Genomic DNA, 27,994 nt, shown 5'->3' on the forward strand with positions numbered 1-27,994 from the left:
CGGAAGTGGTGCTGTGGCTCAAGTGGTAGAGTGCTAGCCTTGAGCTGAAGAGCTGAGGGACAGCGCCCAGGCCCAGAGTTCAGGCCCCATGACCAGACCCCAAAAAAAAACAACAACAAAAAACAAAAAAAATGTATATGTATGTAATTGTCTTGTTGTTATTAACGTATTGTACAGAGGGGTTACTATTTCATAAGTCAGTTAAGGACTTGGATAATGTCACCTCTTCTTTTGCTTTCCCCCAGTTTTCCCCTCCTGTCCCCTTCCACAAATTGCACAGTTCATTTTCCACAGTGTCTACTGAATACCATGAATACATTTGTTCACCATTCTTCCCTCCCTTTCTGTACCACCTCTCTGCCCTCTAAAAAGACAAAAAAAAAAAAAGGAAAAAGAAAGAAAGCAAAAACAAACAAAAATGACAATAATAACAAAACCCATGGTTTCCATTTTCTGGAATTCATTTGGATAATTCATTTGGATAAATATTTTTAATGTTCAGAAGAGTTATGCCTTTGGGTTCCTCCCTTAAGAGCATTCTCCTTTAGTAGAACAACTGTTTGCATGTGAATGCTTAGAGTCCTGTATACATTATCATGTCCAGTTGTAGTTTAGATCTTCAAAGCTAAGCACTCATACTATTAATAAACTCTTAAGATACTATTCAGTAAGTTTTTTCAAACTATTTCTAAATATCCCAAAATTACTAAAAGAGTATTTGAGCCATAGGGAAATGGCTAAACAAAGTATTTGAAGATAATACCTTCATGAACACAGACAACAGTGTTTCCAGTCGGCTCTAAGTTCTGCTCTATACTCTTTCCTTCTTCAGCATTTCCACCTTTTAGTGAAGAATCAGGATGAACTTCATGCTGCATGTCCTGAACAAAGCTGTCTTTATCATAGCCATTAGTGACAATAAGTTCCAGATTATCTGCTAATTTCTTCATTTTCTTATCTTTTATGAGAAGAGAGATTCAGAAAAGTTCATAGTAAGTCAACTTCTGCATAAAATAGTCTAATAGCTATTAGTCTTTTTTTTTTTTTTTTTTTGGTCATGGGGCTTGAACTCTGGGCCTGTGGCACTGACCCTTAGCTCTTCAGCTCAAGGCTAGGGCTCTACCACTTGAGCCACAGTTCCAGTTATGACTTTCTGGTGGTTAACTGGAGATAAGACTCTCATGGACTTTCCTGCTCAGGCTGGCTTTGAACTATGATCCTCAGATGTTGGCCTCCTGACTAGCATTACAGGCGTGAGCCACCAACGCCCGGCTTATTTGTCATTTCTCTCTGAAGGTTTTCCTACCTGAATCAGAAAGATGAAGCACTCTTTGAGAAGAGTGCACAGCTCCCCAAAAATGATGTTGACTTTAAAACTGCTTCCATTCCCTGTGATTATTCTAAAGTATCGTTCAAAAATAATTTATCAGGCCAAGTATCAGTGGCTCATGCCTGTTATTACTGCCTGCTCAGGAAAATGAGACCCTGAGGGCTGCATTTAAAGCCTGCCTTAGTAAAAAAAAAAGTCTACACAAATCTATCTCCAAAATAATCAACAAAAAGCAGAGCTGGAGGCATGACTCAACTGATAGGGCACCAGCCAAGCAAGCTAAACCAATCAAGTTTGAGACCTCAAATTTAAGCCTTGGTACCAGCAAAAGGAAAAGCAAAAGAAAGTTAAAGGCTGGAAAGTATAGACAAAGCTAAGTGGTAACAGTGTGTTTTAAGTCTGTTTTAGTGTTTTTTTTTTTCTTTCTAAAATAGCCTTCTCGTAAGTTACAGGAACTCCTACTAACAAAGTTACATTTAGGAATGTAGTACTCCATAATTCCAGTGTTCCCTCTCCATCACAACTTAGTCCTAAAGATTAAGGATAGAGCACTTGCCTAGCACACATGAGGCCCTGAGTTTGATTCTCAGGGCTGCAAAAAGCAAAAACAAGCTGGGAAAAGGTGGCTAACACCTGTAATCCTAGCTACCTAGGAAGCTGAAATTGGAGAATCACAGTTCTAAGCTAGCCCAGGCAGGAAAATCTATGAGACTTTTGTATTCAATTAACCAGCAAAAAGGTATGGCTTAAGTAGTATAGTACCAAGGAAGAGCCTGCGGCCCTGAGTTCAAGCCCCAATACACATGCATGCACACATGCACACATACACACGTATACACACACACCCAAATATGCATACCTATATTCTATTCTCTGGAGTGCACTTTAATCTTGATAAGATACTGAGAATTTAAATTGTTTCTGGTTCTTAGTAACATGTATATCCACATCAGAAACACTGCCTTTTAAATAACATACTTCTTGGCAGGTACTACATTTGGTCTATTCTTGGTCAGCCTTCAATTAACACTGTCATTTATGCTTAAGTCTGGATGTAGCGGAGCCATTTGGTCAACAGGCCATAACCCAGGATGTGCAATGATCTCACACAGTATCTAATCATGCCAATGTCTGAATGCCTTTTTTTTTTTGCCAGTCCTGGGAATTGAACTCGAGTCCTGGAAATGCATTTTTTGCTCAAGGCCAGTGCTTTGGAGCCACAGTGCCACTTCCAGCTTTTTTTTGAGTAGTTTATGATAGTAAGAATCTCATAGATTTTCCTGCCCAGTCTGGCTTCAAGCCATGATCCTCAGATCTCAGCCAGGATTAGAGGCATGAGTCACCAGCACCTGGACTGAATGACCTTTTATTTAGTATAAAATGATTAACCTGATATCTAAAACTTACCATTATCACTTTGCTTTGTTCCCTTTACTTCTTCTTGGGCCTCATCTTCCTCCGACTCAGCTCCACTGTCACTGCTTTCTGCTTTGCCATTAACAGTTTTGGCATTTGGAGTAGAAGTTAGAACATTACCAAGATCTAAAACATAAATTGACCATTTATATCACTCATGCGGTAATAGATAATCATGGCTTGATTTTTAATGAATAAAGCAATTTTGAATTAATATCCTAGAATTTTATATATGATAGTATTCTTACACTCAAAATATACCTACATTAGTAGACACATTCTTTCAATTATCAGTTTACAACAAAAATGATAACGCTAAGCTATAAAATATTATTTAAACAAAGCACAGAATAATTGTTTTTAAGTTAACATCATTTGAAATGGTAAAGATAAGCATAAATGAGCTTCAGAAATGATGAGATATACTAGCCTGCTAAAAAACATAAAAATGCTGTTTTGGGCCATTCCAACAATCTCATCAACATTACACTTGGACTCCATTTTAAAACTTTTTGCAGGGGAAGGGGTCAGATACTGGGGCCTCACACTTTCCCTTAGATTTTTTTTTTTGGGGGTCAGTCGTGGGGCCTGAACTCTGGGCCTGGGCGCTGTCCCTCAGCTCTTCAGCTCAAGGCTAATGCTCTACCACTTGAGCCACAGCACCACTTTCAGCTTTTTCTGCTTATGTGGTGCTAAGGAATCGAATTCAGGGCCTCATACATGCAAGGCAAGTACTCTACCACTGAGCCACCTTCCCAGCCCCTCCCTTAGATTTTTTGATCAAAGCAAGTGTTCTATCATTTGAGCCATATTTCAGCTTCTCGTTAACTGAAGATAGAGTCTCTCAGACTTTTTCTACTATGGCTGGCTTCAAATCTTCATCCTCTGATCTCAGCCTCCTGAGCAGCAATGATTACGGTCATCAGGCAGTAGCAACTTGGCCTTTCAGAACAGTTTTCATAACCTTGTTTGTAGAGTACCAGAGATCAAACCTAACACCTCATACATGCTAGGCAGATACTGCCCCACTGAGGTATACCTCAGTTTATATTATAAACTGAATCAGTATTGGGTGGATCAAATCTAAAGTCATATGTCTGCGAGGCACAAGAGAATCATGGTTTTTTCATCTCTGTCACTCTCCCTGACAGTCTAGAAGAAAATAATAATTAAATAAAAGCAAAGCCATGCTGGTCGCTCATGCCTGTAATCCTGGCTACTAAGCAGGCTGAGATCTGAGGATCATGGTTTGAAGCTAGTCTGGGGAGGAAAGTCCATGAGACTCCTATCTCTAATTAAAAAAAAAAAGTGAAAAACTCTGATTTTAAAACTTACTACTTAAGTGTATGCTAAGGAGGACAATGTAAAGGGCTCAACAGCTATGTGCGTATGATCATATAAAATGATGCTTATTGAGATCAATTCCAAGAAATGGAAACAACAACAAACTTTTTACATTTTGGGTTTTTACATTTTGTTTTCTTTTTCCCTTTCGTCACTGTTTTTGATTGCTGTTCCTTTTGTTCTGTTTATTAGTTTATCTGATTTGGGGAGAGGAAGGGGAAGCACAGAAACAGTGGGACAAAGGGTGACCCAATCCAGAAGTGATACTTACTAGACACTGTATTGAAAATGAATCATACAACTTGGGGGAAAGGGAATCGGGAGGGAAAAAACTGGGAGAAAATGACACTATTCAAAAAGAAATGTACTCAATACCTGATTTATATAACTGTGACCCCTCTGTATATCATTTTAACAATAATTTGTTTTTTAAGATTATGTAAGGGCTAGGAAGATGGCTTTGTGGTAGAGTGTAAGGAGTTGGAGGCATGGCTCAACTGGTAGAGCACTAGTCATTGAGCAAAAACATTAAATACCAAGTTCAAGTCCTGATCTTGGACCTAAGAAAAGAAAGTGATTTATGGGGCTGGGAATATGGCTTAGTGGTAGAGTGTGTGCTTAACATGCATGAAGCCCTGGTTTGATTCCTCAGTACCACATTAACAGAAAAGGCCCCAAGTGAAGCTGTGGTTCAAGTGGTAGAGCTCTAGCCTTGAGCAAAAGAAGCTCAGGGATAGTGCCCAGGCCTTGAGCTCAGGCCCTAGGACTGGCAAAAAAAAAAAAAAGGTTTACAAAAAAATTGGGTTGGTTGAGTTTAAGGATTTTTTTTTGAACAGTACTAAGGTTTGTTTTTGTTTGTTTTTTTAATTTTAATTTTTTGTCAGTTGTGGGGCTTGAACGCAGCCTGGGCACTGTCCCTGTGCTCTTCAGCAGGGTGCCACAGTGCCATGTCTGGTTTTCTGGTTGTTAACTGGAGATAAGAGTCTCACTAACTTTCCTGCCGGAGCTGGCTTTGAACCATAATCCTCCTATCTCAGCCTCCTGAGTAGCTAGGATTACAGGCGTGAGCCACCGGTGCCCAGCTAGTACTAAGGTTTTAATTCCTGACTTTGAACTTACCAGGCAGAACTATACCACTTGAGCCATGCCTCTAACCATTTTTGCTTTAGTTAGTTTTCAAATAGTGTCTCGCATTTGTGCCTAAGCCAGCCTGGATCACAATTCTATTTACATTTCCATTATAACTGGGGATTACAGGGCACACCACTCTGCCCAGCTGCTGATTGGTGGAGATAGATGGAGTCTTGCTTTTTCCTGGAATTGAATGGCCTTTAAGCATGATTGGATCCCTGCCACCACTCCTAGCACAAGAGATTAAAAAAAAAAAAAAGAGAGAGAGACAGACAGACAGACAGACAGACCACAAACTAGCTTGTAGTTTGGCAAGTCAGATGTAACAATTTAAAATCTATTTCTCATATTATTTCTTATAGATAAACTTCCACATATCTAAAGTGACATATGTATAGATACTTTCAGCAGGATTTTTTCAGGATTCAAAAAGAGTGAAAGCTGGGGCTGGGAAGGTAGCTTAATGGTGGAGTGCTTGCCTAGCATGCATGAAGCCCTGGGTTGGATTCCTAGTACCACATAAACAGAAAAAGCCAGAAATGGTGCTGTGGCTCAAGTGGTAGAATGCTAGCATTGAGGAAAAGAAGCTTGGGGACAGTGCCCAGGCCCTGAGTTCAAGCCCAGGAATGGCAATTAAAAAAAAAAAAAGAGCTGGGTGCTGGTGGCTCACGCCTGTAATCCTAGCTACTCAGGAGGCTGAGATCTGAGGATCGCGGTTCAAAGCCAGCCCAGGCAGGAAAGTCTGTGAGACTCTTATCTCCAATAAACCACCAGAAAACTGGAAGTGGCACTGTGGCTCAAGTGGTAGAGCGCTAGCCTTGAGCTGAAGAGCTGAGGGACAGTGCCCAGGCCCAGAGTTCAGACCCCACGACTGGACCCAAAAAAAAAAAAAAGAATCAGAATAGCTTTACATGGTTCAGATTAGGTTTTGTTCCTTAATAAGTTCATGAGAGGACAAGTTTAAAAAAAAATGCTGGGCACTGGTGGCTTATATCTGTAATGCTAGCAACTCAGGAGGCTGAGATCTAAGGATTGCAGTTCAAAGCCAGACCAGGCAGCAAAGTTCGTAAGACTCTTTATCTCCAATAAACCACCAGAAAACTGGAAGTGGCGCTGTGGCTCAAGTGGTAGAGCACTAGCCTTGAGCTGAAGAGCTGAAGGACAGTGCCTAGGACCCCATGACCACCACCACCAACAACAACAACAAAAACAAAAATTGATTTTACAAAGTTTTGGAGATTAAATTGCAACCAGCAGTGGGCTAGTGCTTTTACTCTTCCTTCTTTCATACTTAGTTACCCAAATATCTGTCTCTACCAGCCAACTAGACCCAGCCAAACAGACCCAAGTTTATACCCACCCTTCAACTTAATAACTTGGTTGACTAAAAGGAAAAAAACTTAACTTCTTTTTTTTTTAGACCATATTTAACAGATCAGTTGCCTAATATAGAATGTGTGAATATATTCTTAATTTACAGTGGCATACATAGTAAATGAAAATGGGTAATGGTAATCCATATAACTTTTTTTTCGTAACTGAATAATCATGAAGTATAAGGGGGAAAAAAATGGCTGGGCACCTGTACCTCACACCTGTAATCCTAACTACTCAGGAGGCTGAGAACTAAGGACTGCAGTTGGAAGCCAGCCTAGGCACGAAAGCATGTGAGATTCTTATCTCCAATTAACTACAAAAAAAAAGCCAGAAGTGGAGCTGTGGCTCAAATGATAAAGTCCTAATCTTGAGCAAAAAAATCTCAGGGACAATGACCAAGACCAGTAGCGCACGCACGCACGCACGCATGCGCACACGCACGCGCACACACACACACACACACACACACACACACACACAAAGACTAACTAATAGCATATGTATTCTCTAAGAATAATGTGATACAGGGTTATGCTCAGTTAGCTGTCACTGTCAATTGTATGTGACTTATTAACATGAAAGTAAACTACAATGCTTGATTACCTATACAAAGATTACTATTCTGAAATGCTGAAATCTCTGTCAATAACTAAAAGATACTTTATAAATAAGAACACAGGCCTATTTTTAAAGCATAAAGTTTTCATTTAAATTTATTCACATGGTCTCACTTCACTCTGCTTTTTAAAAAATATGTAAAGAGTAAATGTTTACAGTTCGTATTAGCAAACCTTACATTTTATTTCCTGTCAGTGTGCAAACATAAGCCTTTACATTCTTCAACAAGCTGGGCACTGGTGGCTCACACCTGTAATCCTAGCTACTCAGGAGGCTGAGATCTGAGGATCACAGTTCAAAGCCAGCCAAGGCAGAAAAGTCCCTGTGAGACTGTTATTTCTAATCATCCACTCAAAAACCAGAAGTAGAGCTGTGGCTCAAAGAAGTAGAGCACTAGCCTTGAGCAAAAGAGCTCAGGGACAGTGCCCAGGCCCTGAGTTCAAGCCCCACAACCAACCAAAATAAATAAATAAACACTGCAACAAAAACATTGAAACAAAAATTTTAAAAGGTCACACACACACAACTGCCCAGCACTGGTGGCTTATACCTGGAATCTTAGCTATTTGGGAAGTTGAGATTTGAGGATCATGGTTAAATTCTACACAAGAAAAAAAGTTGGTGAGACTTACCTCCAATTATCCAGCAAAAAAAAAAAAAAACAGAAGTAAAGCTGTGACTTAAGTGGTAGAGCACAGGTATTTAGCAAAAAAGCTCAAGAACAATATCCAGGCCCCGAGTTCAAGTCCCAGTACCAGCACTCAAACACACCAAGTTACTTGATATCTTAGATACACTTGCTATGTTACAGTTAAACCAGACTATAAACACACACACACACACCAAGTTACTTGATATCTTAGATACACTTGCTATGTTACAGTTAAACCAGACTATAAACACACACACACACACCAAGTTACTTGATATCTTAGATTCACTTGCGATGTTACAGTTAAACCATACTATAAACATACCCATGTTTAAAATTAACTCCAAAATCATTTAATCCATGGTATTGTAACATAATTTATAAAGAAATATAGAAAATAATTAAGCAGAAGACAACTATTTTTTTTTGGTGGGGGGCTACTCCTGGTGTTTGAACTCAGGGCCTGGGCTCTGTCCCAGAGCTTCTTTTTGCTCAAGGCTAGCGCTCTGCCACTTGAGCCACAGCGCCACTTCTGCCTTTTTCTGTTTCTGTGGTAATGAGGAATCGAACCTAGGGCTTCAGACATGTTAGCCAAGCACTCTACCACTAAGCCATATTCCCAATCCTCAGCAAAAAACAACTATAAACTGCTAGAATTTTGTTTATACTAAATGAACCACATAGGATGGTTTCATAACTTGTCATTTAAGTATTCAAACCTTAAAAGTTTATTTAGAACTTCCTATAATGTGTTTTCTTAGAATGAAAATTCCTGAGTGACAAATTTATATACTATATAAATTCATACAGAATTGTCTTATCTGGAAATATTAGAAATTTTATGTGGATTTCATTATTCCTACCTTCTAAGTATTTAGAGATTTTCTCCAATCGGACTAGCATGAAAAAAGTAAAAGAAAAAATTAGACATGTAAGCATCAGTTCATACATAAGAGGTTAGCTGCTAAATTTAAAAGGTTAACAAAAAAAGTCAAGCACAACGGCGCACACCTATAATCCCAGTACTCTGGAGGGTAAAGGCAGGAAGACTGTGAATTTGAGTATAGGATAGCAAGGCCAGGCTGAACTACAGAATAAGACCCTATCTCAAAAAAATAAAGAAGGTTAAAAAAGTCCAACCTGAGGTTAAATCAGAACTCCTGCCACATTTTTTATCTTCCACAATTTCATAAAATGGACCTATGACTTGCAGCAGTTCTTCAACTTTCTCAGTCATGGGCATAGTTTCAATAATCTGTAATCAAAAAGAGACAAATATTGTGAAATCATAACTATTTATTTAATCTATATGCCTATCAAGTAATTTGTTTCCAATTTATTAATAATTTTGACATTTGACTTCCAAAAGGAACTAATTACATACTTAATGCACATACACTCCTAGAAAAATCTCAAACATAATAATGATCCAAAAGTACTCTTATGTTGAAGATTATTTGACTTATGTAAAACTTTAAAACAAACACTCAAAAAGAAACTGGGTTAGAGTAAAATTATAACATCTGTTCTTTAATACTAAGATAGTGTTTCAAGAAGGCATAAAAGTGAGGGGGCTGGGAAGGTGGCTCAGTGGTAGAGCACTTGCCTTGCATGCATGAGGCCCTGGGTTCGATTCCTCAGCACCACATAAACAAAAAGAAAAAAGCTGGAAGTGGCGCTGTGGCTCAAGTGGTAGAGTGCTAGCCTTGAGCTGAAGAGCTGAGGGACAACACCCAGGCCCAGAGTTCAGGCCCCACGACTGGACCCCAAAAAAAAAAAAAAAAACAAGAAGGCATAAAAGTAAAGCAGGGGAGGGGCTGGGAAGATGGCTCAGTGGTAGAGCGCTAGCCTTGAGCTGAAGAGCTGAGTGACAACACCCAGGCCCAGAGTTCAGGCCCTACAACTGGACACCCCCCCCAAACAAAAAGAAGAAGAAGAAGAAGAATTAGCTGGACACCAGTGGCTCACACCTGTAATCCTAGCTACTCAGGAGGCTGAGATCTGAAGATTGTGGTTTGAAGCCAGCCTGGGCAGAAAGTCCCTGTGGGGCTCTTATCTCTAATTAATCACTCAAAAATAAAAAGTGGCACTGGGGCTCAAGTGGTAGAGCCTTGATCACAGAGAGGCTCAGGGACAGCACCTAGGCCCTGAGTTCAAACTCTACAACCAACAAAAAATGAAGAATTATTGGCCAGCTACCAGTGGCTCACACTTATAAACCTTGCTACTCAGGAGGCTGAGATCTGAGGTTTGCAGTTCAAAGTCAGCCCAGGCAGGAAAGACCATAAGACTCTTATCTGCAATAAATTACAAAAAAGCTAGAAATGGGTGGGCACTGTGGCTCACACCTGTAATCCTAGCTACTCAGGAGGCTGAGATCTGAGGATCATGGTTCTAAGCCAACCCAGGCAGGAAGCTCCATGAAAATCTTATCTCCAATTAACTATCAGCGTGGCACTGTGGCTCAGGTGGTAGAGCGCTAGCCTCGAGCTAAAGAGCTCAGGGACAGTGCCCAAGGGCAGAGTTCAAGCTCCACGAATGACAAAAAAAAAAAGCCAGAAATGGTGCTGTGGCTCCAAGCGGTAGAGCACAAAAGTTCAGAGACAGCACCAAGGCTCTATGTTAACACTCTAGGACTGACACTAAAAAAAAAAAAATCATTTTAATATTAGCTCAATATAATAGAAACTATCCAAATGCAGAAAGTTTTAACAAAAATATTTGGCAAATTGTATTGACTAGAAAAGCAGCATTCAGGGGCTGGGAAGGTGGCTCCATGGTAGAGTGCTTGCCTTGCATGTATGAGGCCCTGGGTTTGATTTCCTCAGCACCACATAAGCAAAAAGAAAAAAGCCGGAAGTGGCGCTGTGGCTCAAGTGGTAGAGCGCTAGCCTTGAGCTGAAGAGCTGAGGGACAGCGCCCAGGCCCAGAGTACAGGCCCCACAACCGGACCCAAAAAAAAAAAAAAAAGAAAGAAAAGAAAAGCAGCATTCAGAATGTTGAAAGTGGTGACGCTGGGGTTGGGAAGGTGGCTCAGTGGAAGAGCGCTTGCCTTGCATGCATGAGGCCCTGGGTTTGATTCCTCAGCACCACATAAGCAAAAAAGAAAAAAGCCAGAAGTAGCGCTGTAGCTCAAGTGGTAGAGCACTAGCCTTGAGCTGAAGAGCTGAGGGACAGCGCCCAGGCCCAGAGTTCAGGCCCCACGACCAGACCAAAAAAAAAAAAAAAAAGAAAGTGGTGACACTGACCAAGCCATGTTGTACTCATAAAACTGCTTTGTTAAAGCAGTACAACTCCTTTGTACAACTATTTAACAATAACAAAAAGGAAAGAAAGGGGTTGGGAAAGTGCTCAGTGGTAGAGTGCTTGCCTTGCATGCTTGAGGCCCTGGGTTTGATTCCTCAGCACCACATAAACAGAAAAAGCCGGAAGTTGTGCTGTGGCTCAAATGGTAGAGCACTAGCCTGAGCTGAAGAACTAAGGGACAGCGCCCAGGCCCAGAGTTCAGGCCCACGACCGCCAAAAAAAAAGGAAAGAAAAGCAGCATTCAAACCAAAGTAATTTTTCTAGGTTTATTCTTTATTACTGGGTTTTTTAGTTGTGGGCTTTTTTTGTTTTTTGCCAGTATTGGAGTCTGAATTCTTGCTCAGCTTTTTCACTCAAGGTTGCTGATGTTCTACCACTTGAGCTAAGCCTCTAGTTCTGGCTTTTTCCTGGTAAACTGAAGATAAACCTGCCAAAAGAAGGTCTACAAGGATGTTTCTGGCATAAGGCATAAGGCACTGAGTTCTGAACCACAGTACTTACTAAAAAAAAAAAGACAGAAAGGAAGGAAAGAAGAAAGAAAGAGAGAGAAAAGAGTTACAGAAATCTACAGGTAATATTAGCATTTTAAGAGAGCTGAAAGACAGCATAATAGTTTAACTTTAAAGTAGAATACACATTATTTCATCACCTCACTTGAAACTATGACTATACCATTAAACTGTGATGATGTCATTAATTAATAGAACTTGTATGAAAATGGGTAAACTTTAATGTGGGAATTGAATTTTGTAATATAGAAATATACACTAAAGTTTCTGTTTGGGTATGTGTGTTCTAGTATGAGGGCTTAAACTCAGCCCCTGGGTACTGTCCCTTACAATTTTCACTCAGGGCTGGCACTCTACTACTTCAGCCACAGCTCCACTTCTGGTTTTCTGCTGGGTAATTGAAGATAAGACTTTTCTGCCTGGCCTGGCTTTGTATCACATGATCCTCAGACCTCAGCCTCCTCAGTAGCTTAGCTATGATTACAGGCATGAGCCACCGTGCCCAGCTTCTATACTAAATTTAATGTAACAGGAATAGTTACCAAATCCAAAAGGCTTCAGGTTCTCTTTCTCTTTCTCTCTCCCTCTCCCCCACTCTCTCTATCTCTGTCTCTGTCTGTCTCTCTCTTTCTTTCCCTCTTCCTCTCCCAAAGATTCTTTTGTTTGTATGCTCCTGCTTAGTCAACAGGCAAAAGAGTTAATCTCTGCCCTCTGTATTAAAGTCCACTAAATATTGTGAAAATGTAACAAAGGGCAAAACTTTGAACAGTGTATAAAGAGATTAGAAAACAGCAATGGGGGTAGAGGGCAAGGAAACAGGGGAGAGGGGAGAATGGGAGGACGGGAGGATGGGAGGAGAGAAGAGGAGCCAAGCCAAGCCTGGCTGGACAACACACTCCAGATTGTCCTGCGTCAAATGATGCCAGCTGAGCATTAAAATCATCAAATAAAAGAAGAAGAAAAGACCACAGTGAAAGGCAGCCAGTAAGCAGCAAGGAGATACGATTTGGAAATTCTCTTTCTAGTTCTAAGACTTATTAGACCAAAAAGCTATGACTAAGGCAGACCAGTAGATCATGCCTGTAATTATGACACAATGTAAAACATCTTTAAGAAAAAACACTCACCTTAAGATGACCTTCAATAATGTAGAAAATTCCCTAATAAATATAATAATCTATGACTGATAGTAACATACTACACTATTGTTGTTCCTTAAAACACTGTCTAATAGGGCTGGAAAATTGGCTCAGTGGTAGAGTGCTTGCCTCCCATGCATGAGGCCCTGGGTTTGAATCCTCAGCACCACATAAGCAGAAAAAAGCCAGAAGTGGCACTGTAGCTCAAGTGGTAGGATGCTAGCCTTAAGCAAAAAAGCTCAAGGACAGTACTCAGGCCCTGAGTTCAGGCCCCATGACTGACAAAAAACTAAAACAAAAAACACTGTCTAATGAAAATAAATTACAAACCAAGTACCTGTGGTTCATGCCTGTAATCCTAGCTACTTAGAAGGCTGATCTGAGGATCATGGTTCGAAATCAGCCCAGGCAGGAAAGGCTGTAAGAGTCTTATCTCCAGTTAATCATCAAAAGGTCAAAAGTAGAGCTGTGGCTCAACTGGTAGAGCCAATTGAGTGAAAAAGCTAAGAGACAGATTCCAGGCTCTGAGTTCAAGCTCCAGTATTGGCTAAACAAACAATTAGATCTTAGTGTGAAGCATTGCATGCATCTGGCCCTGGGCTCAATCCCCAACAATCCCCCCCCCCAAAGATAAACTAGATCTGCTTTACATACTTTTATTCTCTATTATGAATTACTTTTCCTACCTTTTTCATTTCTTCAACATATGCAATCATTGCTTCTTCTTTGGTCATATCACCCAATGAATTCCAAGCATCCCTAGAAATAAAGTATTTTTTAAAAGACATAAAGGTGCTTAATTTTCACTTGAAGAAAATATAATTGATAGTTGATGCTATTGTCATTAATTAGTTAAAACAGGTTTTACGTTAAGTCATGATATATTTCCAACACATCTTTTATTTTTGGTCGGTCATGGGGCTTGAACTCCGGGCCTAGGCACTGACCCTGAGCTCTTCAGTTCAAGGCTAGAGCTCCACCACTTGAGCTATAGTGCCACTTCTGGTTTTCTGGTGGTTTATTGGAGATAAAGAGTCTCATAGACTTTCCTGACCTGACTGGCTTTGAACTCTGAACTGTGATCTTCAGATCTCAGCCTCCTGAGTAACCAAGATTGTAGGCATGAGCCACCAGTGCCCAGCTCCAACACATCTTTTGAATAAATGTGTCACCTTAAAGGAAACTAGAAAAGTTACTAGACTGGCAAATTAAACAGCATTTTAAAACAATTAGGTATTTAACGCATCCATATATTAAGAAACCACAGAGACTATAAACTGTTCATAAATGTTTCCTAAGAACTCTTTACAAGCTTTTACATCATTATAAAGAACAGTAATAGATGGGTTGGAAAAATGATTCAGATGGCAGAATGTCAGCCAATGACTGAAAGCAACTATGAGAGTTCAAGTCCCAGTCTAGCTGGAGCTAGCAGTAGCTTATACTTGTAGTCCTAGCTATTTGACACTGAGATGAGAAGAATTGCAGTTCATAGCTCAGGCCAAAGTTTGAAAGACCCCTTTTCAACCAATTCCTGTGTGTGGTATTATAGGCATGTCAGCCCAGGTAAAGTTAAAATCTAAAAGCAGGAGGACTGAAGTCCAGGAATAAAAATGAGCAAAAACCACTACATCAGCCAGGCGCTGGTGGCTCATACCTGTAATCCAAGCTACTAAGGAGGCTGAGATCTTAGGATCGTGGTTTGAAGCCAGCCCAGGCAAGAGCACTTGCCTTGAGCTAGTGCTCAAGGGAGACTCAGGGACAGTGCCCAGGCCCTGAGTTCAAGGCCCCAGGATTGGCAAAAAAAAAGGAAAGGCTGGTTTGGAGGTGAAGCACAAGTGGTAGAGTGCTTGGGTAGCAAGTGAAAGGTCTGAGTTCAATTATAAAGGAGAAGATAAATCTTTGTTAAACAAATGAAAATATAAGTATAAGAATGCATTAAAAAAAAGCCAGGCACAGTGGCATATGCCTATAATCACACCTTTGATGAAAATTTAAGTAGGAGGATCATGGACCAGATGCCCTGAACAAAAAATGGGAGACCTTATCCAAAAAGAAAACTAAAACAAAAAGGGACAGGGGTTAGGACTTGGCTCAAGTCATAAAACATTTGCCTAGCAAGCTCAAAGCTTAAAGTTCAAACTCGTGTCTCCCCCTCAAAAAAAGTTTCCATTTTTTAAATAAGTCTGATCTATATATCTGAACTAAAAATGAAGATTGTTTTCTTTTTTTTCTTCAATCAAGATGTAAAGAGTAGAAAATGTACAGATCCCTTGATAAAAATAGTCTTCTTTATACTTACAAATTTGACCTAACAAAAAAACTTCTCTTTATACATTTTTTCTATAAGGATATTCTAGAGGTCAAGTGTAGGGGGGAAAAAGTTAGCTTTTTATTTTTCTGTAGACAGGTAATTTTTTTTCCTTTCTCTTTCTTTCTTTCTTTTTTTCTTTCTTTCTTTTTTTTGTCGGTCGTGGGGCCCTGAACTCTGGGCCTGGGCGCGGTCCCTCAGCTCTTCAGCTCAAGGCTATTGCTCTACCACTTGAGCCATAGCACCACTTCCAGCTTTTTCTGCTTATGTGGTACCGAGGAATCAAACCCAGGGCCTCATGCATGCAAGGCAAGCACTCTACCTCTGAGCCACCTTCCCAGCCCTAGACAGGTAAATTTTCTTAAGACACAGTGTGTACATATTAACATTTCACTTAACATATTCTTTTATGACTATAAAGATCCTACAGAGAACTAATTCAAGGTGAAGAAAGTTAGCATTTAGTGGCTCCTAAAGCATTCTGCACTAACTAGCATATTCTTGATAAAGAATAGCTTACACCAGTGCTGGTAGCTCAGGCCTGTAACTCTAGCTACGCAGAGGCTGAGATCAAGAGGTTCCCTGTTTGAAGCCAGCTCAGGCAGGAAAAGCCTTGAGACTCTTATCTCCAACAAACTATTCAGAAAAAGCTGGAAGTAGCACAGTAGCTCAAGTGGTAGAGTCGTAGCCTTGAGTAATAGCTCAAGGACAGTGCCTAGGCTTGAGTTCAAGCCCCAGGACCCGCACCAAAAATAGAATAGCCTAAAGTAAAATTTTGTCAGACATACATAACGTTTATCACAGTATTTAAAAATACCAAATGAGAGTCAACTGAGAGAATGGTAGAAATGTTTGAAGTTTTATGACTCAATTATACTTAAAATAAATAAACTTCTATTCAAGCACAGTGGTTCTGAAGTGACAGCTTAGATAAAAATCCATGTGGCAATACCTGAGCATATTCCTAGTTACATATTACTTTAAAGGGTCAAAGCAAACAATGTCCCTACATAAGCACAAAAGTCATCATTTTTTGGGCAGGATTTTGTTTCATTCAATTTGTTTAGGAGTTGTTTGGAGGGGGGGATAAAACTTCACAAATGAAAAGATTAAGAAACAAAATATGGAGAAGCAAAGCACCAGTGGCTCACACTATAATCCTAGCCACTCAGGAGGCTGAGATTGGAGGACTGCAGTTCAAAGTCACCCCAGGCAGGAAAGTCTGTGAAACTCTTTATTTCTAAATAACCACCAAAAAGCAGGAAGTGGAGATGTGGCTCAAATGTCAGAGCATCAGGATTCAGCCAAAAAGTTAAGGGACAGTGCCTAAGCCCTGAGTTCAAGCCCTAGGATCAGCACAAAAGAGAGAGGAAAAGAGAGAGAAATTAATTAAACATGCTTTCCATCATTGATTTACCTATGCTAACCCCTCTTGGATTTACTGCCTTCTTCAAGTCTTTCCTTATTTGTGTAAAATTGTAATAAGAGCCCTTAAAGGATAAAATATCTGTGTAATACCTACAACAGTTATTCATAGAGTAATATATAAGACTGTAAGTAACAGCTGTATAATTATGGCATTAAAATGTCTCTCTTAGTTCTCTAAGTTAAATTACCATTTATATCTTCCAATAGGATCCCAGAACCCAGGCCTTGAAAGTTTACAGGGTCCTTCAGTGGCTTGTTTATAGAAGCTATAAAACTTGAGCATCATTTCATTTGTTGGCTGGAATGATCCTGTTGGAAACATTAACAGATAACCTGAAGTTACATATTAGCTTAGCCATATTGTCCTAATAGTTATTTTACACTTAATTAGGAGTTCAGATAATTTATTTTTACCTGAGGAACTAAATTTCTCTACTTCTTTGCTCTGAAAAAACTCTGAAATTTGAAACCTCAGTAACAATACTAAACAAAGTTCATACCTAAAATAAATGAATACACTATAGGTATAGCCAAAATAACCAGCAAAGTTATATTAAAATATGTTAAAATATAGAATAACATTATGCAAAGCAGATGACAAATATGACAAATCAAACTTGATTATCATTAATAAAAATTTACATGTATACTCTGGTTAATAAAAGTGCAGCAGTAAAAAATGAAAATTGAAATTTTCTTGGCCAAATTTTCACTCATCACTGGATAGGGAACTTTGTTGGCAATAACCTTTAGTTTCTTTCAGAAGGCAGTTTTGCTGTCTTTTCTTTCTTTCTTTTTTTGGTTGGTCGGGGGCTTGAACTCTGGGCATGGGTGCTATCCCTGCGCGCTTCAGCTCAAGGCAAGTGCTCTACCATTTAAGCCACAGCACCACTTCCTAGATAAAGGAAACTCATGTGTTCTTTGATAGAAAAATAAGCTAACAAATTTCTATTCCTGTAATTTTGGACACATCAATTTATTTGAAGATAAGCTTTTATACATGTTTCTAGTATATCTATAACTGATTTTATGTCTAAAATTTTCAAATTGAATAAACAAGTACTGTAAGGTGTTCTAACCCTAATAAAGGTGAAAATAAGGAATGTCTAATGTTTATAATTGGCTAAATAATTATGATATGCACATAACTGTAACTTGTAACTATGGCCCTAAAAGTTGCATTGTAGGAAAATTTTAAGAATGGCATAAAGAACTTTCATATTCTACTAAAATGAAGTTTAAAAAAGCAGTTTAAAAACAAGATACACAAAACAATATATTTTCCGAAACAAGTATCAATGTACATAATAAAGGATTATACAATATATACCAAAATTAAAAGGGATAAAAGGGATGCTGGGTGTAGCTCTTGTTGGTAATCCCTGTTACTCAGAAGCAAGAAATTGAGAAGCTAGAGACCGGGGATAAAATAGCATGGCATGATCCTATGTCAACAAATAGCAGCCGGGCGCTGGTGGCTCACGCCTGTAATCCTAGCTACTCAGGAGGCTGAGATCTGAGGATCGTGGTTCAAAGCCAGCCTGGGCAGGAGAGACCTTGAGACTCCTATCTCCAATAAACCACCAGAAAACCGGAAGTGGCGCTATAGCTCAAGTGGTAGAGCGCTCACCTTGAGCTGAAGAGCACAGGGACAGCGCCCAGGCCCAGAGTTCAAGCCCCACGACCGACAAAAAACAAAAACAAAAACAAAACAAAAACAAATAGCTAGATATCCCAGCTATGCACAAAGAATAAATAGGAGGATTATGGTCCAGGTAGGCCCCAGCACAAATGCAAAACCCTATCCCAAAAAGTAACTAAGGCAGAAAAGGCTGGAGGCATGAATCAAGTAGTAAAAAATCTACCCAGAAAGAAAAAAGAAAGCTAAAAAGGGATATTCTTTGGATAGTAGCTATACAGACTATTTTATTTTTCCTTTTCACTTACCTGTGTTTTAATTTTTAATATTAAGTGTATATATTTTTAAGACAAAACTTAACTGTAAAAAATTAGAAATATAGGGCTATGAGGTATAGCTCAGTGGTAGAACACCTGCCTTCTCAGCACAAGATACTAGGTTGAAACCACAATACTATTTAAAAAAATTAGAAGTGTAAAAACATTTTAAAAACTTGGTAGATGTGGTTGTACACACAGAAGATGGGAGGCTGATGCGGTAAGATCGTAAGTTTATGGTCAGCCTGGAAAAATTAGTAAGAGCTTTCCTTAAAAAAAAAAAAAAAAGGCTGGGAAGGTGGCTCACAGGTAGAGTGCTTGCCTTGCATGCATGAGGCCCTGGGTTTGATTCCTCAACACCACATAAGCAGAAAAAGCAGGAAGTAGCACTGTGGTTCAAGAGGTAGAACACTAGCCTTGAGCTGGAGAGGTGAGGGACAGCACTCAGGCCCAGAGTTCAAGCCCCAGACTAAAAAACAACACACACAGATACACACACACACACAAACACACACACACACACAAAGAAAAAAAAAAAAACCTGGGGGTTTGAGGCATGGCTCAGGTGGTAGATAGAGAGCAGCAAATGAGCAAATGAGCAAAAGTATCTGATACCTAGTTTGAGTCTGGATCTCAGAAATTTGAAAAACAAAACCAAAAAATCCTGTATACTAAACCTTGTATACTAAAAAGACAGATACCATGTAGTAATCAAAAGCTAGTACTTTATAAAAGCCATGGAAATTACAACATAGACAAGTTCAGAGCTGGTGTTTCAGGTTTGGTGAAGAGTGCATAATTAATTCTAAAATCACAGTAATAATTATTTACAGAATAGATACACAATTAAAGAGTATCTATTAGCAACATGATAAAGTTGTTCTTCATAAGGCAGAGAAGAAAAATACAGAAACCACAATGAAGAATGGTAATCAATATATAACACAAATCAATGTAACAGCTCAAAAACCTCCTATAAAAACTTCAGTAGGCCAATTTGAATTAATTGGCTCAGATGATATGTACGGCCTTAAAGAGAAGGCAATAAAGGGGGAAAAAATCTTACACTTTACAAAATAATTCTGGATGGACCAAACTATTTAAAATACCATTATAAAAATGATTAACAATTCATTATAGCAAACTTGTGGTTCAGCTATATCAGCTTTGATTGGGGAGAATAACAGTACCTTGAATGCTGTTCGAAAGTGCCTTTTTTGGTGCAGGGATGGGACCCAGCAACTCATGTATGCTAAACACCTACTTTGCCACTGAGACACAATTCCTAGCCTCCTAACTCCCATTTTTGCAGTGTCAGGGATCAAAGTTAGGGTCTCAGGCAATCACTCTACTCTACCACTAACCTAACATTCTCTCCCTCAGAAGTGCCATCTGACAAGTTATCTGTAATTCCTTTCTGTGTGCGTATGTGTGTCTGACTTGGAAGTTGTCATCTGCCTCCTTCAGCTTCCCAAATTCTGGGATTTTAGGCTTGTGATATCTTTTCAGAAAAAATAAATGCAAACTTTGCCAGGAGTGTGTTGCTCACACCTGTAATCCTCGCTACTCAGGAGGCTGATATCTGAGGATCACAGTTCAAGACCAGACTGAGCAGGAAAATCTACCTGATTGTTAAAGCTAATTAACTCCAAAAAAAAAAAATAGGGGGACTGGGAAGGTGCCTCAGTGTTAGAGTGCTTGCCTTGCATGCCTGAGGCCCTAGTTCGATTTCTCAGCACCACATAAGCAAAAAGAAAAAAGCCGGAAGTGGCATTGTGGCTCAAGTGGTAGAGTGCTAGCCTTGAGCTGAAGAGCTGAGGGACAGGGCCCAGGCCCAGAGTTCAGGCCCCATGCCCAGACCCCAAAAAAAAAAAGTCTGGGAAGGTGGCTCAGTGGTAGAGCGCTTGCCTTGCATGCATGAGGTCCTGGGTTCCATTCCTCAGCACCACATAAGCAGAAAAAACAGCCGGAAGTGGCTGTGGCTCAGGTGATAGAGCACTCGTCTTGAGCTGAAGAGCTGAGGGACAGTGCCCAGGCCCAGAGTTCAGGCCCCACGATGGAGCCCCCCCCCCCAAAAAAAAAGCCAGAAAGAAAGCTGTGGCTCAAGTGGTAGAGTTCTAGTCTTAAGCCAAAATCTGAGTTCAAGCCCCAGAACCCACATCAAAAAAAAAGCAAACTAATTTTCACAGGTTTCTTAATAAGCAGCACATAACTTTTTGAAGTGGACTAATCTAGCTAGCTAGCTTTATCAATTTTTTTTTGGGTCAATCATAGGGCTGAACTCTGGGCCTGAGCACTGTCCCTCAGCTCTTCAGCTCAAGGCTAGTGCTCTATCATTTGAGCCACAGTGCCACTTCCTGCTTTTTCTGCTTATGTGGTGCTGAGGAATCGAACCCAGGGCCTCATGCATGCAAGGCAAACACTCTACCACTGAGCCACCTTCCCAGCCTAGCTTTATCAATTTTTAAAGTACTACAAAGCCAAGTACCAGTGTCTGAAATCTGTAATCATAGCTTATAGGAAGCTGAGATCTCAGGATCTCCTTTCAAAACCAGGTGGGACTCAATAAAGGCCATGAAACTTATCTTTTTGCTGGTTATAGTAAAAAGCCAGAAATGGAGGTGTGACTCAAATGATAGAGTGCCAGCCTTGAGTGAAAACGCTAAGCCTCAGTATCAGAAAACACCCCACTCCCAAATGTATGGTTTAGAAAAGTGAATATACTATTTACATAAAACTCTTAGAACCATATCTTTCTATAAACATTAAAAGAAACAAACCTAAATTAGGCCCTGTATTACTTTTTACATTTTATTTTTATTTCTCTTTTAATCTACCATATATCCTCCAATGGAATGTTTGAAATTACAAAGGACAGTATTTTGGGCATGTATGTTTTCAAAACATGGAAGCTACATTTAATGAACTTTTAATTGAGTGAACTGTGTTGAATATTGGTTACTTAGCCAAATGATGACTAATGAAACCCTAGAATGTATTAACTAATATAGTAGTATGTTAATGTGGTATTCTGTTAGGTTTACAACTCTGACATGGTAATAATGCTTAAAAGCATTAAAAAAATAGTTTATTATGGCCAGGTATTGGTGGCTCTTGCCAGTAATACTAGCTAATCAGGAGGTTGAGATATGAGAATCATCATTCAAATTCAAAGCCAGCCCAAGCAGTAAAGTCTGTGAGACTCTTATCTCCAGTTAACCACCAAAAAAGCTGGAAGTGAAACTGTGGCTCAAGTGGTACACTGCTATCTTTCAACAAAAAAGCTCAGGGACAGTACCCAGGCCTTGAGTTCAAGCCCCAGGACTGGCACAAAAAAACAAAATAGTTTATGAAAAAATTAATCATATAATTCAAAAGGACCTGACTTGAAAAGTGTCTCCCTTTTCCAGTTTCTCCACTTAGAACAGAAAAATAGATAAATAAGTAGAAAAGGTAGAGGCTGAAAACTTCTAAGAACTGGTCAGACAAAAAAAAAAAACATATGCAAAGAGTTCTCAGCAAACTGTAAAAAATATGAAGAAAATCACATGTAGACACATCACCGTCAAATTACTGAAAACCAACGATAAAGATTTTTTTTAATGTTGAAAAACCAGAGAAAAGGCACATTAAATATAAGACAAGGGCTGGGAAGGTGGCTCAGTGGTAGAGCGCTTGCCTTGCATGCCTGAGGCCCTGGGTTCGATTCCTCAGCACCACATAAGCAAAAAGAAAAAAGCCGGAAGTGGCGCTGTGGCTCAAGTGGTAGAGCATTAGCCTTGAGCTGAAGAGCTGAGGGACAGCGCCCAGACCCAGAGTTCAGGCCCCACGACTGGACCCCCCCAATATATATATATATATATATATATATATATATATATATATATGACAACAACTCTGTCTCTTCTCCCAAGGGTGTAAAGATCATCCAGAATGAAAAATTTGTAAAGTGAACACTAGCACAATGGAATTAACTGCACAAAAGTAGCACACAGAGACTTAGGAGGGTAAAAATAAATCGTTGTACAAATAAATAGGTGTTCTTTCCTTTCCTATCAGAAGTGTTCAAAGGTTTAAATTGTAGTTATTGAGAAGGCAGCTTGGGGCAAGTCTATCCTATTTTTTTTTTAAATCACCCATTCAAATCCTCTCATTCAGTGAGATTTGTTTACATCCATACAAACTGCTTAAGATTTGGATGATCTCATTCGTTGGACTCCGGCTAGAAAGATCAGGCATCTGCTCTCGATTTAAAACTTCCCCTCCCGTGACAGTCCTTTTCAACCCAGGAGAAAGAAGAAGGAGAAGAAGGAAAATAAAAAGTAGGCTAGACCAGAACCTGAGAGACCAAGGGGAGCGGGGGAGGTTTAGAAACTGGGGCCTCCGCAGAACGCTTCTCCAGCGGGGGCCCGGGGCACGTACCATTTTTCGGCAAACTCTGGATCACCTTCACCGCTGCCTCGAACCTGGTTTCGTGCACAGATCGTGTGTCGGCCATCGCCAGCTGCCAGCGCCGGCCCCGATCCCAAGGTCTGACGGCGGGAATCAGACAGCAGCAGCAGCAGCACCAGCTTCCCCAGGAGCCTGCATGAAACTGGAACATGGAGCGCAGCCGCGGATCAACAAGCCCCAAGGGGTGGAGGCCCCGGGGCGCAGCTGGTCAGCTCTCCTTTGCCCTGCCCTATCCCCGCCGCTCGGCCCGCGGTGACCTGCCTCCTTCCTCCTCCCCCCCCCCGAGGGCGTGGCTAAGGCCGAGGACCCGGCCCGCGAGGATGGAAAGACTCACTGCGAGGAAGAGCATCTCTAGGAGCCCAGGGTGGTCGCCGAGCCGCTCTCCCCTCCCGAGGATGCTGGCCGAGCGGCCTCACCGCCCATCCCGCGGCGTCCGAGGGTCCGGGCCGCCCGCCCCGGCGTCACCTGAGGACCCACCCGCGCCCGCGGTCGCCACGGTGCCGCAGACCCCACCCACCCGCCCCGCCGTGACGCACGGCCGCGGAAGAGAGCCCGGGAGAGGGAGCTGGAGCAGATGGCGGTCCTTAGAGGCCCGGGACCGAGGTCCGTCCGCGAAAGGACCCGGTGGCTCAGTTTTGCTCGGGTGGAGGAAACCGTGCCAGGCTCGATCGAAGAGATGTCCCCCGACAAGAAGGGGCGCGCGTTTAGGGATGCGGTGGGGTTCTGCGTCTGGACCTAAAGCACCGTGCCCGGGTACCGCTGGGAAAGTAGGACAAAAACAAACGGAAAGGCCCCGGTCCCCGCGGTGTCCCGCGCCCGCCCCGAGGGAGGGCTGAGAGAGGTTTAGAGCTCGGGGAAGGCGATGGATGAGGCCCGCGCAAAGGGTTTTAGGTCCCCGCCACTCCGTGCGAGCCTGTTCTACCACTTAAGTTGTGTAACCTGGGACAGGACCCTGAAACCTCTCCAGCTACCTCACTCTGCCGCTCTGAAGAGGAAAGGATCAAGGAGGTGCTTAGTAGGGGTTGGTCCGCACACCCGGGACGGCTTCGGCTAACCCGAGACGGGGGACGTCGGAGCTGCGAGCGACCCGAGAGGAAAGGTCGCCAGCCGCAGGACCCGGAGGGAGGACTGCAGCACTCATCCCTTCCACCGCCCGATTCTTCAAGCCCCGGGAAGCCGGGACGCAGCCTGACTCCAGCCCTGCTTAGTCGGACAGGAGGCTCTGAGACACAGGAATGAGGAATCCGTAGAGCTAGTCGGCCCCAGAAAGGGGTACCCCAGGCCTACGCCCCCCAGTCCAAACCGCGCGCCCCCAGGCTGGCGGGGGAAGCGGAGAGGGGTACGAAAGGGGGTGGGACTGGAGTCCCGCCGCCCGGAATCTCAAAGTCGCCCGGTTAGAAACGTCGTTTTTAGCAACTCAAGACGGATCAAAAGAGTGACTAATACAAATCTAGATGTGGACTCCTGGCCTCGGAGCCGCAATGCCGGCATTTACCTTGGTACTTGCCGGGCGAGGCCCGTCCGGTAATGTCCCCGACGCCCGCCCCTCGCCCGGCCCCGCGGGCTTATGGGAAGTGTAGTCCTCGCTCCTCGGTACTTCCGCACTCTTCCTCCCTCCCTCCCCCCCGTGGGCGTTCATCCCGCCTCTTCCGGTCTTGCCCGAACTCCTATTTTTTTCTTTTTTTCTTTTTTTAAACTGTTGGTGTCAGTGGAAATCCGTCTCCATCCCCCTGGGTCGCGTTTTGTGATCCTTCCCAGGGCTACATCCGCTTCCAGCCGAAGGGACTCCCAGTGGCTCCTCCGAGGAGTCTTCTGGTGTATCTCCACTGGAATTGGAGCGCTAGGGACTTAATTTCTTGCCCCCTGGTGCTGATTAAGTTTGGGATCATAAGTAGGAATGCAGAGTGCCCGTTAGGAAATCAGGACTGCCATTACTGAGTATGTGATGTGTGGCAAGCTTAGGATGTGTTCCCAAAATGCCGAAGGGTGCCTCGAGTGAAGAAATCGAGATTGCCATTAACGGACTTGCCTAAGGTCCCACAATTTAGGAAGTAGTAAAGCCAGGAGTAAGTCAACACTCCAAAGAGAGATGAACTTTTCCAATGTATTCAAACTAGGAAGGCTTTCATATACATTGCTTCCTCTTTTTAGTTCCTTTTTGTTCTGGTATATTTCTGCATCATGCATACTTATTTTTTAAAAAATCAAGTTGTGGGCTGGGAATGTGGCTCAGTGGTAGAGTGCTTGCCTAGCATTCATGAAGCCCTGGGTTTGATTCCAAAGAAACAGAAAAAGCCAGAAGTAGTGCTGTGGCTCAAGTAGTAGAGTGCTAGCCTTGAGCAGAAGAAGCTCAGGGACAGTGCCCAGGCCCTAAATTCAAGCTCCAGGACTGGAAAACAAACAAGCAAACAACAACAACAACAAAAAGTTAACTTGTTAAATAATTCAGCTAAAGAAAAAAAAATTTTAACTAGCAAGTTGAATGTGTGATTTGCACCTGTAGTCCCAGCTACTCTTTCAGTATTTTTTCACTGTAATAATTCCTAAGGTGATGCTTTTTTTTTTTTTTTTGGTTGATCGTGGGACTTGAACTGGGGGCCTGGTGCTGTTAGGTTTTTAAAAAGAGGTAGCCAAGTAAGAACAGCACCACGCACGTGGTATTCAGGTAAGGGGTAGGTTTATTCATCATTCTGGCTGGCACCAGGCCATCTTGGTGGGAAAGGCCTGAGAAAGAGCTGGGAAAGAGGTAGCTGGGAAAGAGCAGCACCTGGGCCTGGGCGAGGCCTCATCTAGGGTATGGGGGGAGAAAGGTATAGCCATATCAAATTCAGATGTGACCTCAGTGGATGCAGATTTGACCTCTTCCAGGTGTGCCAGTTGCCTAGGAAACGCAGGTACTGGGTGGAGACTTTGCTGCAAGGAGAGTGGGGTCTGCTTGCCATCCAGGAGCGGACCTTACAGGTGCTGTCCGTCTTTCTCTTCAACTCAAGGCTAACGCTCTACCACTTGAGCCACAGCACCACTTCCAGTTTTCTGGTTTTCTGCTAAGATATAGAACCAAACAGATGCCCCTCAGTAGATGAATGAATCAAGAAAATTTGATACACACATACACACACACACACACAATGGAATTCTATGCCTCCATCAGAAAGAACGACATCACCCCATTTGTTAAGAAATGGAAAAACTTGGAAAAAATTATGCTAAGTAAGCCAGGCCCAAAGAAACATAGGTCCCATGGTTTTCCTTATTTGCAATAACTACTACATGTCTAGGACAAGCAGAAAAGGTCAAAAGCTATGTATATATGACCATATAAGATGATGTTAAGTGAAAGGAACCCCACAACAGGAACACAAGTGTTTTTTTTTCTTTCTTGCTATTGTTTTTAATGTACTTATAATGTACAAAAAAAAAAAGGGTCTCATAAACTTTTCTGCCTGGGCTGGCTTTGAACCTTGATCCTCAGATCTCAGCCTCCTGAGTAGCTAGGATTATAGGTATGAGCCACCAGCGCCCAGCTAGGTGATGCATTCTTGATGATGTATTTCTAGAATTTGTTTTTGTTTTTGTATTTGCCTTTTATGGGGCTTGAACTCAGGGCCTGGACTCTGTCCCTGAACCTCTCTGTTTTCAAGGCTAGTGCTCTACCACTTGGGTCACAACACAACTTCTGGCTTTTTCTGAGTCATTTATTAGAGATAGTCTCATGGACTTTCCTGCCCAGTCTGGCTTTAAACCATGATCCTCAGATCTCAGTCTCCTGAGCAGCTAGGATTACAGGCGTGAGCCACTAGCACCCAGCCTCTAGAGATGTTTTAATTAAAAAATAGACCTTGGGCTGAGAATGTGGCTTAGTGGTAGAGTACTTGCCTAGCATGCATGAAGCCCTGGGTTCAATTCCTCAGTACCACATACACAGAAAATGCCGGAAGTTGGCACTGTGGCTCAAGTGGTAGAGTGTTAGCCTTGAGGAAAAGAGGCTTAGGGACAGAGCCCAGGCTCTGAGTTCAAGCCACAGGACTGGCAATAAATAAAAATAAATAAATAGATCTACTTACAGGGGAGGAAAAGTGGAAGAAAAATGAGGGAGTAGGTAAAAAGTTTGACAAGAAATGTACTCACTGGGCTGGGAAGGTGGCTTAGTGGTAGAGCACTTGCCTTGCATGCTCGAGGCCCTGGGTTCGATTCCTCAGCACCACATAAGCAAAAAGAAAAAAGCTGTAAGTGGCGCTGTGGCTCAAGTGGTAGAGCGCTAGCCTTGAGCTGAAGAGCTGAGGGACAGCGCCCAGGGCCAGAGTTCAGGCCCCACAACTGGACCAAAAAAAAAAAGAAAAAAAAAGAAATGTACTCACTACTTTACTTATGTAACTGTGTCCTCTCTCTACATTACCTTGACAATAAAATTAAAATAATTAAAATATATATATATATATCTACTTACATATGGCCATTAAAAAATAAAATAATATATTTTTGTTGGTTTTTTGGATTTGAAGTCAGGGTTTTCACTTGCTAAGCTACACCCTGAACCCTTTTTTGCTTTTGTTTTGTTTTGTTATTTTGCTCTGTGTGTGTATGTGAGGGGGAAGGAGGTTCACGTGCACAAGTACATGCACACTACTCCTGGGGCTTCAACTAAGAGCGTGGGTAATATCCCTGAGCTTTTGTGCTCAAGGCTAGCGCGTTACCACTATAGCCACAGCTCCACATCCTTTTCTTTTTTATGCTCCATTGGAAATAAGAGTCTCACAGAGGGCTGGGAAGGTGGCTCAGTGGTAGAGCGCTTGCCTTGCAACGCATGAGGCCCTGGGTTCGATTCCTCAGCACCACATAAGCAAAAAGAAAAAAAGCCAGAAGTGGCGCTGTGGCTCAAGTGGTAGAGTGCTATTCTTGAGCTGAAGAGCTGAGGGACAGCGCCCAGGCCCAGAGTTCAGGCCCCACAACTGGACCCCAAAAAAAAAAAGAGTCTCACAGATTTTCCTGCCTGGGCTGGCTTCAAACTGTGATCCTCAGGTCTTA

General features: G+C 41.9%; 1 protein-coding gene across 3 annotated transcripts in view; it reads right to left on the reverse strand.

Annotated features, from left to right (window-relative positions):
* Positions 1 to 24,526, reverse strand: part of Acbd5 (acyl-CoA binding domain containing 5) — a 44,954-nt gene extending 20,428 nt beyond the window's left edge. The window contains exons 1-7 of one of the 3 annotated variants that reach the window (XM_013014734.1): positions 24,465 to 24,526; positions 22,940 to 23,111; positions 16,750 to 16,870; positions 13,509 to 13,581; positions 9,009 to 9,123; positions 2,738 to 2,872; positions 764 to 958 (exon numbers count right to left, since the gene is read on the reverse strand). In XM_013014734.1, the coding sequence (XP_012870188.1) occupies positions 764 to 958; positions 2,738 to 2,872; positions 9,009 to 9,123; positions 13,509 to 13,581; positions 16,750 to 16,870; positions 22,940 to 23,015 (715 nt within the window). In that variant the 5' untranslated portion in view covers positions 23,016 to 23,111; positions 24,465 to 24,526. Of the gene's footprint in view, positions 1 to 763; positions 959 to 2,737; positions 2,873 to 9,008; positions 9,124 to 13,508; positions 13,582 to 16,749; positions 16,871 to 22,939; positions 23,112 to 23,303; positions 23,375 to 23,940; positions 24,439 to 24,464 lie in introns of those variants that run through there. The other 2 variants (XM_013014735.1, XM_013014733.1) reach the window with 2 other exon arrangements.
* Positions 24,527 to 27,994: the final 3,468 nt, after the last annotated feature.

The sequence above is a fragment of the Dipodomys ordii genome, unplaced genomic scaffold (genome assembly GCF_000151885.1).
Source record: "Dipodomys ordii isolate 6190 unplaced genomic scaffold, Dord_2.0 Scaffold24, whole genome shotgun sequence".
In the NCBI taxonomy this organism is placed as follows: Eukaryota; Metazoa; Chordata; class Mammalia; order Rodentia; family Heteromyidae; genus Dipodomys; species Dipodomys ordii.